Source organism: Cricetulus griseus, chromosome 6 (genome assembly GCF_003668045.3).
Source record: "Cricetulus griseus strain 17A/GY chromosome 6, alternate assembly CriGri-PICRH-1.0, whole genome shotgun sequence".
Lineage (NCBI taxonomy): Eukaryota > Metazoa > Chordata > Mammalia > Rodentia > Cricetidae > Cricetulus > Cricetulus griseus.
In genome coordinates this window covers 39244014-39260935 of record NC_048599.1, presented here as the reverse complement: position 1 = coordinate 39260935, position 16922 = coordinate 39244014, and the positions used below count along the sequence as shown (strand labels likewise).

The window sequence follows — 16922 nt, the reverse complement described above, 5'->3', positions numbered from 1 at the left end:
TCCTGTTCCATCATTCCCCTTTATACAGAAACAATTTTTAAAACAAGTATTATTACCCAGTGCTGGTGGCGGCACACGGCTTTAGTCCCAGCACTCGAGAGGCAGAGGCAGGCGGTTCTCTATGAGTTCCCGGGCAGCTTGGTCTCCAGAGGTAGTTCCAGAATGGGCTCCAAAGCAACACAAAGAAACCCTGTCTAGAAAAACAAACAAACAAACAAAAAAACAAACAAACAAAAGCAAACAAAAGAACAAGTATGATTTTATATCACTGTATTAAAGTATTCTCTAGTTTATTTCAACTGAACTTTTATTAAGATGGCATTAAAGCCACCCACAGCATGTCTCATTTATACACAAAAAAAAATTAGAAAGGGCAGTGTTCTTTAAAAATAAATTCTTGTTCATCGCCTCTTTGCCCATTCATAGACTGACAACCTGCAGTGGGTAAACAGACAGGCTGTCTCCTCCACTCCCAGAGGTTCTTTCAATGATCAGCCTAAGCAAAGTAAAAGCAAGCTAGCCACACAGGATTTGTGAGCCCTGAAAATCTGAAACAGGATAGTTGCTGTTTTGTCTCCTTGGCTGCCATCTAGTGGTGAGTGATATGGCATTGACTGGAAACATTCAGAAGAGAGGAGACTATGAAACCAAAACAAAAAATACAGTTTGCTAAGGAAACCTTAGCTCCAGACAAAAGGCCACTGTCCTCTGTGGTAACTCTTTTGTGGTCCATGTTATTTATCCATAAAAATAAATATGAGTTGGTCATCCAAAACTGATGTGATACTAATACTGTATACTTAGACTAAGACCAGGAATGGTCTTTGCCTTCTGTGGAGTAAAAACATGAGCGCTAACAACAAGTTAGGTGATAAGTGCTTCAAAGAATAATAGACTATTTATGGCAGGAGAGGGGGAGAGAGAGAGACTGTTGATCAGGTATGTATCATTGACCAGTCTAAAGTGAGGCTTGAATGATGAGTGGATGCCTTCCAGACAGGTGTCTGTTGAGGACCACAGAGAAGCTGTCTCAGGGAAATTTCAGAGACTCATTCATGAAGGACTTTCTAGGACTTTATTAGCTTATTATTGTAACAAAAAATTTAAATACCTCAGCAGCATACACTGACCAGCACTTATTTGTCATTTGGCTTCATAGTTGAACACAGATAACTTCTCTACCTGTCTCTCATCTTTCCCTGGGAATAGCCAAGGATTGGTGGGGTTTTTGAGGAAAAAAAATCTACAGTACAAATATAGCAAATCCATGTAAATGTACACATTGACCTCTGTAATTTTTCACTCACTCTAGCTTTAAAAGTTAATATTTAGATAACACATGAAAATACCAAACAGCTGAATTGATTCCTAAGTCCTTCCAAATAACCTCTTAACCCAAGGCCAGCCATCTTCTATTCTCACTATTTATGATTTTTGCATTAAAAGCAAACAAGGATGTTCTATCAGACATTAACCCTTCATCCTGCCCTGCATCATTTTGGAGTTTGAGAAAGTGGCACAACGGCTCTCACATAAGGCAGTAAAAGTTTGTGGTTACAAATATGGAACTTAGTACAAGTGCAAAGCCCTACTCTGCCATTTAAAACTATAGGCCTTAGACCAGTGGTTCTCAACCCTCTGGAGTCGAATGACCCTTTTGTAGGGGTCACATATCAGTTCTCCTAACTATTATATAGATTTATGTCATGACTCATAACAGTAGCAAAATAACAGTTACGAAATAGCAACAAAATAATTTTATGGTGGGAGGGCAGGTCACCACAATATGAGAAACTGTATTAAAGGGTCGCAGCATTAGGAAAGTTGAGAACCACTGCCTTAGTTTACCAAATCATCTGTGCCACAGTTGCCTGACTCACCACATGAAAAAACTGTAGTAGTTCTCCATAGCAGTCTTGTGAGAATTAAATGACCTCTGACTAAAAATAACATCAGAAAAATATTAGACACAAAAACAGGGCTCAGTAATTGTCAACTACCAGTAATGTGTCCAGAAATCACAAATATTTCACACAGGACTGCCAGTTACTTCACAACCCAAACAGTGCTAAAACATCTGACAGTTCAAAATTCAAGCCCCCAAAGATAATGAGACCTCTAGCACCATGCCAGTATTCTGTTTTAACCTTAGCAGACTCAGGTCTAAACAACTGGTGAGTGGCTGTTAATTTCATCTAGCAGAGTTCAGTCTTTGCCTAGTGATGAAACTTCAGTGTCACTAGACACTTGTCTATAGCACAGACTTCCAAGTTCTCTCCGGCAGGCAAAGAAAAGCTTGAAAGAGCCTTAAACTGACTCAGCCAGTTTGTACAGACAGAGCTAGTCATCCAACCAGAGCTAAACTTTAGTAGAAAACAAACCTCCGAATCTGCCAGGTGTTCTCTGGCTCCAACCTTGCTTTCTCAAAGTCCAGGTCTGAGTATAAATCTAAAAAGTAAAAAATAAACAAATAACTCTGACACCCTGTCAAGAAACAAAAAGAGGAAGACAAACAGAAGCTCTCATAACTCAGTTTCTCTTTTCACTTTATTTAAAGATGTGCAAAGCCTAGAGAAGCTCCTGAGGGAATCTATCATCAATGGCCAGCCTCGCACAGGCCGAGCTTGGAAAAAGATTCTCATCGTGGTGGAGGGCATCTACAGGTATGTGAAGAACCAGAGACATTTGGCACTCAGAGGCTCACAGCAAACCGCCCAATGGAGAAAAGATGACCTTTCTGGCTAAAGAATAAAGGACATTCTTATAGATGCTATGGAGGAACACAAGAAAGGGCTATCTACAGAAGTGGTCAGATTTGGGGTATCCTGTTTTTCTACAGCTCTGTGCATCTGCTGGAGAAGTCTTTCTTAGAAATGTCCTCATTGCTGATCTGATTCCTTCCAATGCTCTAGCATTTTCAAAGATCTATTGTGCCTTGGTTATTCAACATCAGGATGTCCCGAGACACATCTGTCACAGATGTTTCAGTGGGCTGCCGCCCCAATCCCCCTAGGTGGACAATGAACCCAAGCATCTACTTCAGTCATTAATCAAGGAGCTAAATGACTGGCATCAGAATTCAGGGTCCTAACCTCAAGGGAAATCCTTCCTCCAGAGTGGGGACAGTGTATGCTGACTTTGCATTTGCTGATACTTTCAGGATTGTTTTCCTGCTGTCTTTAAGCTGAGCAGGAAAGTCATTCCCCTAAGTCATTCAGAGCAGAACTTTTATATCACTGGCTGTGATTGAATTTGCTTCATTCTCTTTCTAAATCCATTACTGTGGCTCAAGTGGAAATTGCATCCAAGTATTTGTTCTGTTTACACCCTACTCTATAAGCCAAGGAAACACTTTCTGAGTGTCTCTTTTTAAATCGATTCCCAAACAACTGTTACAGCAGAGGAACCTGGGCTCTACCCCCCTATGAGCTTCTGATAGATATGTGCAATATAAAGGGAGGAAGTGAAGGCTGAGAAAACCCCAAGCAAGAGTATGGTTGCAAAGGAGACATGAGGACAATAGCGTGGTGAGCCCTCCCTCTGCAGCTCATCCTCATCTGTAGGAAGAGCAGGCATTGCTGCATAGAAAATTTATTGTTTCCTAATTTGAAACCTCTTCAAATGAAAACAAATAAGATTATGAAGATATTATCTTCATCAATCATAAACAATCACCATATGTCATGAGTCAGTATTGAGTTACAAAGGAAATGTGCCCTATCCCTTTTTGCCGGTGGGGGAGTGGGTGGGTGTGTGGGTTGTGAATTCTTCCAAGTGGAAGATAATATAAAAACCAGAGTCATTTTTTTATTTTAAATTATTAGAGTTCTGTAGTTGCAAAAATGGTACTTTATACTACAATGCTTTCGACACCTATATCATTATTTCCTAAGGTCAATTCCAGTGGTGTGCAGTGCTTATGAAGTCTCTAAAACAGTGATTTTTGCCTTGTCTCCAACCAGAGAGCATTTGGCAGGTGTTAGTGGCCACACATGTAGTAGCTTACTGTTGACATCTAGTGGGGAGAAGCTGGGAATGCTCCTGAAAGTCTGCAAAGCAAAAGGCATTCAGAAGAATTCTGTAGTTTAATATAGCAGTAGTGCCAAGGCTGAGAATGCCCTATTCTAGGATAGTTAGCTACTCACTGGCTCTAAACTTTAACTTTTAGGAAATAATCTCATACTGAGCCTGTGCTGCCATAACCTTAAGTGCCAAGCTTTCTCCCTATGTGGTTTATAGCAGCTGCCAGCCTGGGAGGGATACAAGCAACCCTTATCTAAACACCAGTCATCCAGGCTTGGACTCATGGTAGGATGAATTGGCTGAGGGAAGGTAGACTGGGCACCTCCTTCAGCCAGCATCAAAAGAACACAATTTCAAACAAACAGAACTTATCTCCACTAAAGGAAAGTTACATTTTTAAGTGCTTGGATTATGGCTAAAATTAGAGGTCCATCAGTGTTTTACTGGCAAATATTCCCATCAGAAACAGCTATAGCAGCCGTATTAACTAAGGGTTAGGCTAGGTTTTATCTCATCCTGTGACAGAGAGGGGAGGGATGCAGGTAAAGACTTCTGGCCCTAAGCCAACAAGGCCCTAAACCACAATTTAGCAATGGTAACTCTCAGTTTATTGCTGCTATGTAGGAAACCACTCCAAAGAATAAAGATTTCCTGTGACCATTTCTTACTTTTCTTGGTCCTGTGAGTCAGGTCTGCAGCCACACACAGTATTAATTGAGCTCATTCACAAGACGGCAGTCAATCAAGAATTCGAGTAGGAATGGAACATACAAAATTACCTCATTCACACATTTAGCACTGGCTTTTGGGAGGGGACTGGGGTGCTTCTTTCTCATTCACATGAATCCTATTTTATTTTATGGACACCAATGCCAAGATTTCTGTTATCTGGTGTTGATATGACAACATCTAGTCATCTACTCAGATCTTCCTTACAGCATGGCCCAGAAATTGCCATTGTTTTATGATAGTGGCCTAGAACTGATTCTGTGCCCTGTTGGCCAAACCCACTACAGAGTCTGGATTCCAGGAAAAGAGATTACACTTTAACTCTTGAAGGGAAGATGAAATTGTGTGCACTGCAATGGGAACTCACATGCATCAATCTTTATATCAGTCTATTGCAGACTATTCAACCTAGTATGGGCACAGGACAAAGTTTCCATGTCATGAACTTGCTGCCACAAAAGCCTCCACATGATAATTATGTCACCCCAACAGCCTCCATCCCACAGGCAGCCTCTGATCCTCCTTCATAAACTAAGACTAGCCTAACATAAGTCTTGAGCAAAATTCCAGTTGGAAAGCCTTCACTTGAGCATGCCAATGTAGAACTATCACCAGAAGACGAAATTGCTTTCCATAGGATTTTCCAAAGTGTCAGGGCTGGGAATGTGAGATCAATAGTTCCCAAGTCAACTTCTGGTCTTGAGAAGTCACATATCAGACACATAACTGGTTGGTAGCTGCCCAAAGTCTATTTTGCATTTTAACTCCTAGGGTTGTTGTTGTTATTGTTTCTGGTGTTGTTTTTGTTTTGTCTCTCACTTGTCTGCCCCACAGGTAAAGTACCCCACCACATATTGCTCACCCACAACAATTTTTTTCATAACTCTTAAAGAGAAAAGTTAAGTTTACAAGTCAGAATGTTTCAAGTAGGGTCAAAACGGAAATGCTTAGGTGACTAGATTAAGAATCCAGAATATTTCATAAAATTAGCAACAATCAATAATAATTATTATTGCCATATCCGTAGATGTTCTTATTTATGTAGACAATATAGAGGAGTTAGGGTTTGGATCTGGATCTGGATCCGGGACCTGGATTCAAATCCTGGTATTTGGTCCCCATAGTTTTGTACCCTCCCCAAAACGTATATGCAAGTATTAAGAGAGACCATATTAGCCAGTGTCTGGCAGAGGCAAAGGCCATAGACTGCACACAACAAAGAGTAACTATCTTCATAATCTCATTTTTTCAGTTGAAGAGATTTCAAGTTGGAAAGCAATAAAGTGTCTATGAGGCAAAATTGTTTGCTCTTTACACAGAAAAGGAAGGGTTACAGAGTGAGGACTCATTTTGTCCATGTGTTTACTCCTTGCTCTAAGTGCACAATATTGCACAAGCCTTCTTTGATTATTCTAAAGATGAAGAAACCGGCTCCGGGGCCTACATAATTGCCCTGCGGCAGAAAAATAAAATGAAGCAGAACTGGCATTAAAAATCAGGTGGACCAGGCTGGTGAAACCCACAGAAACAGCTGACCTGAACATCGAGGAACTCTTGCTCCTCAGACTGATAGCTGGGATTCCAGCATGGGACTGAACCAGACCACAGAACATGGGTTTCAGTGAGGAAACCTTGGAAATCTTCGGGACCTGCTGTAGTAGTTCAGTACTTATGCCTAGCATAGGTGTGGGCTCTGGGAGCCCATTCCACATAGAGGAATACTCCCTGAGCCAAACACACGGGGGACGGGGGAGGGGCTAGGCCCTATCCTAAAGGATACGATAGACTCTGATGATACCCTATGGAAGGCCTCACCATCTAGGGGGAGCAGAAAGGATATGTAATATGTAGGGTTTTAGTTGGGGGGGGGGATGGTAGGGGAGGACAGGAGGGAGAAGGGAACTGGGAGTGTCATGTAAAACAATCTTGTTTCTAATTCAAATTAAAAACAAATCTGGGAAAGAAAAAATAAAATCAGGTGGCCCTGGTACAGCAAAGGTTCAATGTAGACAGCAGAGGCAGCCTATCTGTTGGCATCTAGTTTGTAAACACTGAAAGTACAAAGTAGCTGTGACTTAAAGGAATTCTACCTAGGCTTCAATTTCTCCATCTGTAAGATAAAGGGATTAAAAATTCAAGTCTAAATGCCCATGAATATACGATTTAGGGTCTAAAATCAACTAGTATTATTTAAAGGTTCTATTCTAATTTCCTAATATTATGTTAAACACATATTACTGTGGGTTGGAGAATATCCCTCCAATCCTAACTGTAGCAGAAGTCTGGAATCTTCCCAAAGGAGAATTTACACCAGAACAGAGATAACACAAGCAAGTAGTAAAGGTTTATTTCAGCCAGTGAGAAAGCAAAAGGGAAGTACATCCTCTTGGCTTAAGCAGAGCTGAACCAAAAGGTCTCTAGCATCTGGACTCATAAGTCTTACTCTACCACCCGTGGGACAGTCTTGGATAGTCTCCTTCCTGGAATAATGGAGATTTCCTCAGAAGTCATCCTTACCCATAATTCAGTCTATTACAATTAGACACATTACACACAGAATATGTTTTTAAAAACATAACTACACATAGAGTTGAAGTTACTAAGCAAACACAGGAACCTTGTGTTATTGGACCTGACTAGCTAGAGCCTGCCAAGACTAGCCTCCATGTTTTGTTTTATTTTTTTTTCCCTCTGAGACCTGTCCTTCTTCCTCTTATCTGGCCAAGGTGGCTATCTCATACCCAGCTGAAAGTCCTCTTACTTCGACTTTGTTCTTTTAGCGCTAAAAATCATTTAACCCTAACATTTGTTTTAACTACAGCATTATTTTTGTAGTATCTGAGAACAGATTCCTTATCAATTCATAATGGTTAAGAAATCTCAAAGTGATTCAAAAACATGCTGCTGGTAAACATGGCACAGGTAACTTGGGACAAAAACTAGCATAGTTGGAGCCAAAACTTTCAGAATTAAAATAATTCAATATTATGAGCCACCCTTCCCAAATTATACATACAAGCATATGATGAATTGACAGAATGTCTTGAGTAAGAATAGACTAAGAACCCTTCTCCCTCAAACTGTGAAAACGTAAGAATAGCTTCAGAGGTAAACTTTTCCAATCCTCTACAATTTCAAGATGTAACGCAAAGAATATGATGAGTTTTGTCTTAACCCCTCTCTCCTCATTCTTTTTTTTTCTTTTATCTCAGTCTTTGCCTCTTCTCCACCCCTTTCCTTGTCTCTATACCCCCCCCCCCGCCTTTCCTGTCTTCTCTTGGGTTAAACCTTGGGCCTGCCAAGTAGAGTTTTCCATCATACAAGTATCCTGAAATGTGGCTTAATTTTTGTTTTCCATGTGGAGAGGAGAATGATGAGAGGAAGATTTCAAAAGGAAGTCTTAACAATCAGCCAGTGCATTATACAATAAAAAATAAAGTAATTTACTGACTGGTGGGTTAAATAATAATTCAAGTCCCTAGACAGAGCCTCAGATTAGCTGATGACATTATTTTTACTTATAGCTGTATTTTATTTCTTTTTCTTCTATTAAAGTCAAAAGAAAAGCAAAACCTTTCAGTCAGGAAAAAATAACAACATGCCATGTGTTTTTCTTTATTGCTTTTGGTCTTGATGGTTTTGACAGAGACTAATGATGATAACATAAATAACCATCTTATACTTTGAGCCAGACTCATTATTCCACTATAGCAAAAGGTTCTATGCAAATTCAATAATACTGAAAAAAATGAAAACATGGATGAATATAAGTATATAAAAGCTGAGTTCTCTCTAGGATTCTATGTGTGCCTGGCATTAACTCCAAAAATCAGCAGTATTGCAGAGTCATTAATCTTGGAGGAAGAAATACAAACCAGGTGGTCAGGTGCTTACATCAGCTAGAACGGCCCATGGAAAGATGGCTAATTGGCTGTGTAGACTGTCTACAAACACTGTTCAATGTTAACTTTGCCTCCTGCCAAATTCAGTTCCAGAAACAGGAAGGGCTATTTGTGTCATGTCAGGTTTCTCATATTTTTGTGTTACCAATGTACAGCATTTTAAAGACAAGAAAAAAATCTAAGAATTCTGAGGGTTTGAAGCCATTCGTCATGTTCGAACCTCGAAATGGTATTCACATGCCTTCATTTTAGAAGATTCAACACAGAACTTTTCTCAAGTCAGTTTTCAGTGAAACTTCCTCCTTCCAAGTTCACTGAGTGCCTGGGATGGTATGACAATTGACAAGCATGAGTGCTAGTCATTCACTATAAAGATTCTGTGAGGAAGACATGAGAATGAAGCATAAAATAAATGATAACATCATATAGGCTGCCCAAGTCCCAATTTAGAAAGTGCTGTGGTTACAAGAAAAGCACAAAGTAGGCAGACAGTAACATTGCCTCCTCTTCCTCAGTGGAGACAACTTTAATAAACAAGAAATTTAAAGTAGTTCTGAAAGTAACTCACAAGCATGCATAAGAGAAGGCCATTTGGTCTTCCATTAAAATCAGAACTTGGCCATCCAAATGACCTTGTGAAATACCCATGGGCTGTGTCATTGGTGGATAAATTCAGCTCCTTTGGTCTGGGTAGCTGTGACTCTCAATGGACTGTTTTGACTGAATTGACATAACACTTAAGCTTATTTTTTAATGTATTATATACAATCTAATACCTAACAGGGGAGGATAGAGAAGTTCACTGCTCTTCAAATGATTGGTCTTTAACTAAAGCAAAGGGTTGCTTGAGTTGTTTGACAAGCTGCATTGTGCTGTGAACATGAGTCTGTTTTCTTAGAGTCAGACTATCTGTACAGTCCAAGCTGTGCAGTGCAAAAGCTTCCAAGTGTTCTGAGAGCCAAACAGAGTAAACTTTTTTTTAAAACCCAATGAGATCTAGACTCATGTATCATGTAAATGTAAAATTTTATTTTATTTTGGCTCTATATTTACCCTTCTCTAAGGACTTGAAACGTTTTACAATTTGCAATGCCATGAAAAATAAAACACTTAGACACTCTCTTGATCACTACACACACTAAAATTGGAATGACAGAGATTAACATGACCCTGGGCAAGCACGACATGAGGATATGTGAAAACACATAGAATATACAACACAGAGTAAACGTTAAACTGGAGGTTTTAGTTAATATATCAAAAATGGTTCATCAAATTGCAATAAATGGCCCACATTAGTGGGTGGTATTATTGTCAGGAGAAACTTGCTAAGACTGGGGATACGAGAATCCTCAGTACTGTTTTCTCAGTTGCTATTCAAATCTAAAGCTATTATTACAACCTCTGTCCATTTAAAGATTTTTTTTTAGAGAAACTGAAATCTAAAACCTGAAAAACTAAAACAAATACTCAAAGAGCAAAAGGATTAGTTAGTAGTGGTAATTCTAAAGTGCAGTCCTTAGCTACTGGTGTGAACTTATCTTGGAAGTTTCTATATATTGATGACCTCCTCCCCAACCTGGCACCTCTGGAGACCCTGTGGGAAGAACCCAGAAATCTGTGCCTTGCAGTTGGATGTTTTGTGTCCTGCCCATCAGTTCCTGCAGACACTTATAAAATAACACTCTTAGGCTTAATATTAATTATAATTGTTTGGCCAATGCCTGCAGCATATTACTATCTCTCAGATTTAAATTAACCCATTTCTATTAATCTGTGTATTGTCATGAGGCTGTGGCTTACCAGTGATGCTAGGGTGTCTTTCTCCTTTGGCATCTCCTTGACTTCACCTTCTTTCTTTCGTTCTGTGTCTCTGTTTGGATTTCCTGACTGTCTCTATCTGGCCATTGGCCAAATAAGCTTCTTTATTAACAAATGGTAATAACACATATTCACAGCATACAGAGGGGCATCCTTCTGTATATGCAATTTTACTAAGTTATATATAATTTTACTATGTTAAAGTTAAAACCTTTTTTAATTAGACAGAAAGAGGGAGATGATGAGAGATTCCCTTCTGTGTGCTGCAAGTATTTGTTGCTTTTATTGGTTGATGCATAAATCTGTTCTGGCCTATGGCAGGTCAGAATATAACAAGATGGGAAATCCAAACAGATATAAAGTGAAAGAAGGCAGAGTCAGGGAGATGCCATGTAGCCACCAAAGAAGTGAGATGTCAGAACTTTACCAATAAACCATGTGGTGATACATAGATTAGTTATTCAGCAATATGCATGAGCCTTTGGCCAAACAATTACAATTACTATCAAGACTCTGAGTGTTTATTTGGGAACTTGTGGACACCAGAGAAACCTCCATTTACAGTGCCTTAAACCTATCAGGAGTTTTAAGGCTTGATCAACTTCTGTCCAAACACTCTGAAGAAATAGAAAGACAGGATACCACCTGTGTAGCCTCACATAAGACTGACTTGTGATGATTGCTGAGCAGGCATGCTAAGGGATATTCTATTGTGTGATAATTAATACTATGATGTCTGAAGTTCTATGGATTTTTTAGTTACCCAGTTTAATCTTTAACAGTTCAAATGCTAAATCTAGATCTGGCCATCATGGTCAAAGAAACAACAGATCAAGGTGGCTCAGAGAGGCACACGTTTATTAAAAGCAGCAGAATATCTATCCCCAAAGCATTGCTCTATCTGCAATAACCAGCTTTCCAAAGAAATTAGATCAACACTACGGTAAGCTTATTTTTGAGTTGAAAACTAAAGATAGCAACCCAATCTACTCAATCCACCAAATATAAAGGATTTTATTCAAGTAGTATGGACATGCAGAGAAGGCTTACGAGATTGGAATGTTACCATTGCTGAATAAAATATGCCATTAAAAAAGTGACAGATCCTTGTCAGCAGCCTGACAGTGACAGGGCAGGCTTTCTAGGAAGCACTGGAAGAAAACTAACAGAGATTCCAGAAGGCTATTCATTACTCACCAAGAATTTTTTTCCTTATGTGCAAGCATGGAAGGTTCCATTGTGAATCTGCCCCAGATAGTGGCTCTAAAGAAGAAATACAAGGCTTACCTCTACATCGACGAAGCTCACAGTATTGGTGCTACGGGCTCCAACTGCCAAGGTGTCAGAGACTTATTTGGACTGGCCCCTGAAGATGTGGATGTATACATGGGAACATTCACCAAAAGCTTTGCAGCCTCTGGAGGCTATATAGCTGGGAAAAAGGTAAGAAAGGAACTCCTAGTGTTTGTGTAGATCCTGAACACCCTAGGGAAGCAGGAAGTAGGGCTTCTCTGAATTCCTTGTAAATTTCAGTTTGGATAACCAATAACATGACGTAAAGATGAGTGTGGAAAGAATAATCACATCCCAACAAAATAAAAACAGCAAGGGCACAATGTGTAGGGCGTCTGGGAGAGAAGTCACTCTGATGGACTATATCTGGGATATTCTATGGAATGACCATCAATCAGTCTTGTAGACAATCAGTGGGAGATGCAATTTCACAAACAGATAATAGCATATACCAAGCCACAGGAAGTGGGGTGGGGAGATGGCCCAGTAGTTAAGAATACTGGTTGCTTTTGGGGTTCAATTCCTAGCAGCCCATGGTGGCTCACTACCATCTGTAACTCCAGTCATAGAGATCTGAAGCCTCAGCTGGCACTGCACAAATATGGTACACAGACAGACATGCAGGCAAGATATGCAAACAATTTTTTATTCAAAACTTAAACAATTAGGGGTGTGTGTGTGTGTGTGTGTGTGTGTGTGTGTGTGTGTGTGTGTGTGTGTGATTAATAGCAATAATAGGAAAAGTTTATGTACTAAAGAAGCTGGCATCATAGATTTTACAAATTGTCATCTAAACAACAGCAGAATAAAAATGGACTTCTAAGATTACTTTTCTGAGAAATAACTCGTTTCTATTAATGTTAGATAACCCATCTTCTATATTCTAGAAATATTTGAAAATTTGGGTCAGGTGACATTACACTGTTTAATGAGCACTGGTCCGACTGTCTTATGCTTATATTATCAATGATTTGGTAATGAAAAATAAAATAATAAGCAACTGGAAGAAATTTTAAAGAAGAAGGGAGAGGAGGAGAAAAAAATCAAATATTCAGATCTACATCTAAGGGTCAAAGAAGCTGTCCTCTGTCCATTTACATGTACCTTTCAAAAACCATGGCAGTTGTCTCATGCAAGCCTACATTTCTCCCAAAGAGACTGTGGTATAGCTCCAACTAGTAGAGCACTGTAGGCCCCAAATTAGTGAATGGGGGGGTGTTATCAAAATGTTATCGAGGCCAGGTGGTAGTGGCCCAAGTCCTTAATCCTAGAACTCACTCAGGAGGCAGAAGCAGGTGGATCTCCAGGAGTTTAGAGACCAGCCTGGTCTACAGAGTGAGTTCTAGGACAGCCAAGGCTACACAGAGAAACCCCATCTTGAAAAACCAGGGGAGGATCAGGAGCTATATCTAAAGTTTCCAGTTCCTTATCCACTCTGTCCAGCAGGAACAAAAGTTCAGCCTACTGGGCAACCAGTTAGACCAATTGGGGTATGTAGCAAACAGCTACTCTCATTAAAAGCCAGTGGTTTAAAACAACAAGCTGCCTCTTGGCCACTTACCATGAGACATAGGGGCCTAAACTCCTGTTTTAAGTGATCTTTGCCCTCCTTTAACTGCTGCTTTCTCCCATACTCAATGCGCTGTATTTCATCCTCCCTCTAGTGCCTATGGGGATGAACTAGGTAATGCTAGAAACAGAGGGAATGCCAGGCCCTCAAAGACTTCAGCAAAGTCTAGTGAAAGGTTAATATTTCCTTCCTAACTGTCACATCAGCGGGATCAGGGGGTCTCGGGGTTAGGAGCTGTCTGATCCGGATTACCTTGCTTTGTGAGGCCTTGATTGCTTTAGCAGCAGTTCTGAGCCACAAAACTTTTAACCAAGCGTAACTCTGTTTCCTGAACCAAAGGCACCTGAATAAACTGAAGCATGCAGATCCTTGAGATGTTGTCAAATTTGTTGGATGTCACATTTTTCTCCTTGGAGTGCCTTCATTTGATACCTACTTTAAACAAAAGCCTGGGACTAGCAGCAGGAGGGACAGTTCCCTGGGATCCTGTCACATGTTTTCCGTTCTGAAGGCAGGTGCAGGCATTCAAAAGTGGAATACTCTTGTCCACATAACTTCTTATCCTTCAGGGTAGAGATTGAGCAACTGTTAAAACTATTATTATTACATTAATCAAGATGTTCTCCACGACTACTTTTTTCCTTCTCCTAACCCGTATTATACTGCAGTATCTCAATTAACCACCAGGTGGCATCATTAATTAGAGGGTGTTCAACAGGGGCTCATTAGCCAAACTGCCCTAAAACACCAAAATGCACAAAGACTTGAAGACACAGAATGTAATACAGTGAGGTTGAGCAAGAGGATGGGGGACACAAATATAGAAAATAATCAAGTGGGTCCAAAACTCTAGAAAAATATAAAAATACCTGGCTCTGAAATCTCTCGTTAATCCTGGTGTACAGACAATATTCTTTATTGTAATTATTTTTCCAGCCAGATCACAGTTTCCCTTCCCTTCCTCCTCTCCTCCAAATCCCTCCACCCAACCTTCCCTCTCCTCCCCCCCCCCACTCCTCTTCTTTGTCTTCAGAAAAGGGCAGGCCTTCCTTGTGGATCAGTCAGCCATGGCATATCAAAGTTGAGGTAAAACTAGGCATCTTCTCTCCTATTAAGGCTGAAACAAGCAACTCAGTAGGAGGAAAGGGTCCCAAAAGAAGGTAACAGAGTCAGAGACAGTCCCTGCTCCCACTGTCAGGAGTCCCGCACAACCACGTAACGACCAATGTACACAGCTGTCACATACTTGTAGAGGCCCTAGGTCAGTCCCATGCAAGCTCTCTGGTTGTCAGAGACAATATTCTTAAGAACTACCATGAAGATGTTCTAGGAATCTTTGCGGAGTGAATCAAGAGCAGAGTTTTGCACATTAGCAACCAGAAAAATACGTGGAAACAAGTGGGGGGGCAGTGCTTGGTGCTAAGGTCTCACACAGAGCAGAGGTGTTATTGGGGTCTCAGTTGTCCCTCTTATTAGGTGTTCTACAAATTCACTTTGACAAATCAGGGGTAATTCCAAATTGAAGAGGTTTCTCAAAATCCAATGAGGCTTTTCTCTTTTGCTCTTTGAGTTTGGGGCTTTGTTGACAGTGAACAATTCACTGAGGAGGATACCCTTCCATGATGCTCTGGGTGAAAATCCAGATAATCACTTCACATTTCAGTTTTTAGGTTTTATTTCTCTAACTGCTGAGAGAATGTGCGCAACACTGCCCAGCCTCTGTTCTCCTGGGCATGATCCCATATCTTCTTGCATGACTGCTATTGCCCACTGGCTTCTCCCAGCCTGCACAGGATGGTGACTGGCAAATAAGCGAAGCAAACATTGTCCTTGTGGCTGATAGACTGCAGGGTTGTAATTCTAGAGGAGGGAAGCGGGAAACAGAGACTGAGTTTGGGGTGATAGTTAGCTAAAAAGTGGCCTGAAAAGCAAGTAAATGCAGGCCCCTTACAGAAGCAGTTCTGTGTGGGTATTCTCAGCCCTGGCTGCATGTAACAGCCCTTTGAAGTAAATAGGGGTCACAGAATGAGTACCAAGATGTTTATTCTAAAAGCCTCCTGTCTGATTTCCTCCCAAAACCCACCCTTGCCCTTGAACTCCGGGCCTATGGGTAAAGAAAATAATCAGGGTTTTGAACTTGAAAAGAAAAAAAAGGGCTTGGAAGCCTGTGTCTGAAAGGACCTCTAACCTACTCCCAAAGAAAGACACAATGCAGACTCGCCTTGCAAAGGACCAAAGTCAACTCTTAATTCATGGCTTGTGGTACCCACTCAGGGGGACGAAGGGAGGGAATCAATGGGCTTTCCTTGACACTCTCCAGAAGTTACTACAAAACTCCACTTCCTCAACCTCACAAGCAAAATAGCCTTTACCTAGACTAGGACAAAATGGACTCAGCCCAAAGGAATTATACTGTAGGACAGGAAGTCTTCATTTTCAAGGGGGTGATTTCTCTCTGATGTTCTATATTCAAACTATGGATGCTTGTGACTGACTGCATGAAATTTCTCCGTTAATGAAAGGAAATTGGGGTTGGGGACACTTTGTTCAAATAAGGCCTTTGCTTTGTTTCCTTGTCTGATCGTTGTGGTGAATCCATCACAGCTGTGATATTGCTGGTGTTGCTGCACTTGTTTTTAGGGATACAGCTTACTCATCCTCAATGCATTAAGGGACTGGCCATCCTTCCTGTTGCCGAGGCTCCTTGGCTTTACATCCAGCTGTCAGTATGTGCAGGCTCTCTGCTAAGTCCCTAAGACAGTGCACTTTAAGAAAAGTGTATCCTTCATTGCTTTCTCTTGGGGGACTCACTCCCTTTGAACAAGTAAGAATAATATACACAAAACCCTTTAAATCCCCAAATAGCAAAGATCATGGAAAGTTCCACAGTGTAAGCAGGAGAGCTGTTCTCTGTGCCTTCCAACACTCACTCCGTCTCATACTGAGGCTATTCTTCACTGGTTTTGAAGTGGCGATAAGCATATTGTTAAAGGAGGAGATTCCTGAACCAGAAGCATTGAGTCCAAATCCTTACCTTCCCAACCTTTGTGAAGAATTTTCAGGGTGTCTGTGACTCAATTATTCTATTATAAAATTTGTATTAAAAAGCACTGTCTGCCTCAGAGTTGTAAGTGAATTAACATCTTGTGGATGTTGGCTATGGTGTCAGCTTCTGGCCCCATTTTCTCCTCTGAGTCATTCAATAGCTCATCAAGTTCATGGTTTCCTTTCTTCCAAAGTCTATCTGTCTTATTGTAGGTGGCAGTGGTTAGGTTAGGCTTGGTTTGGTTTGATTTGGTTTGGTTTCCCTCCTACTGTCACTATCCCTCGTGAGACAGAGGAAGAAACAAGCTGATATCATTGGTTTGGGCTCTTGAAGCTACCCATACACAGGTAATTTAACCTCAGATCATTACCTTTGTAAATCAGCAAACTGAAATAACAAGTTTTATGTTGTGGTACTTGCCTCCACCTCACAAATGCTTCCTGTTCTACACATCTTTAAATTGACAACCCTAACCCAACCCAACAACTGCATTAGATACTATAATGTAGTTATTTTAAGATATGAGTATATATCTTAT

General features: G+C 40.6%; 1 protein-coding gene across 1 annotated transcript in view; it reads left to right on the top strand.

Annotated features, from left to right (window-relative positions):
• Positions 1 to 16922, top strand: part of Sptlc3 (serine palmitoyltransferase long chain base subunit 3) — a 104694-nt gene that overhangs the window by 56943 nt on the left and 30829 nt on the right. Inside the window, exons 7-8 of the mRNA XM_027420977.2 lie at positions 2558 to 2663; positions 11699 to 11918. Coding sequence (XP_027276778.1) covers positions 2558 to 2663; positions 11699 to 11918 — 326 coding nt within the window. The remainder of the gene's footprint in view (positions 1 to 2557; positions 2664 to 11698; positions 11919 to 16922) is intronic.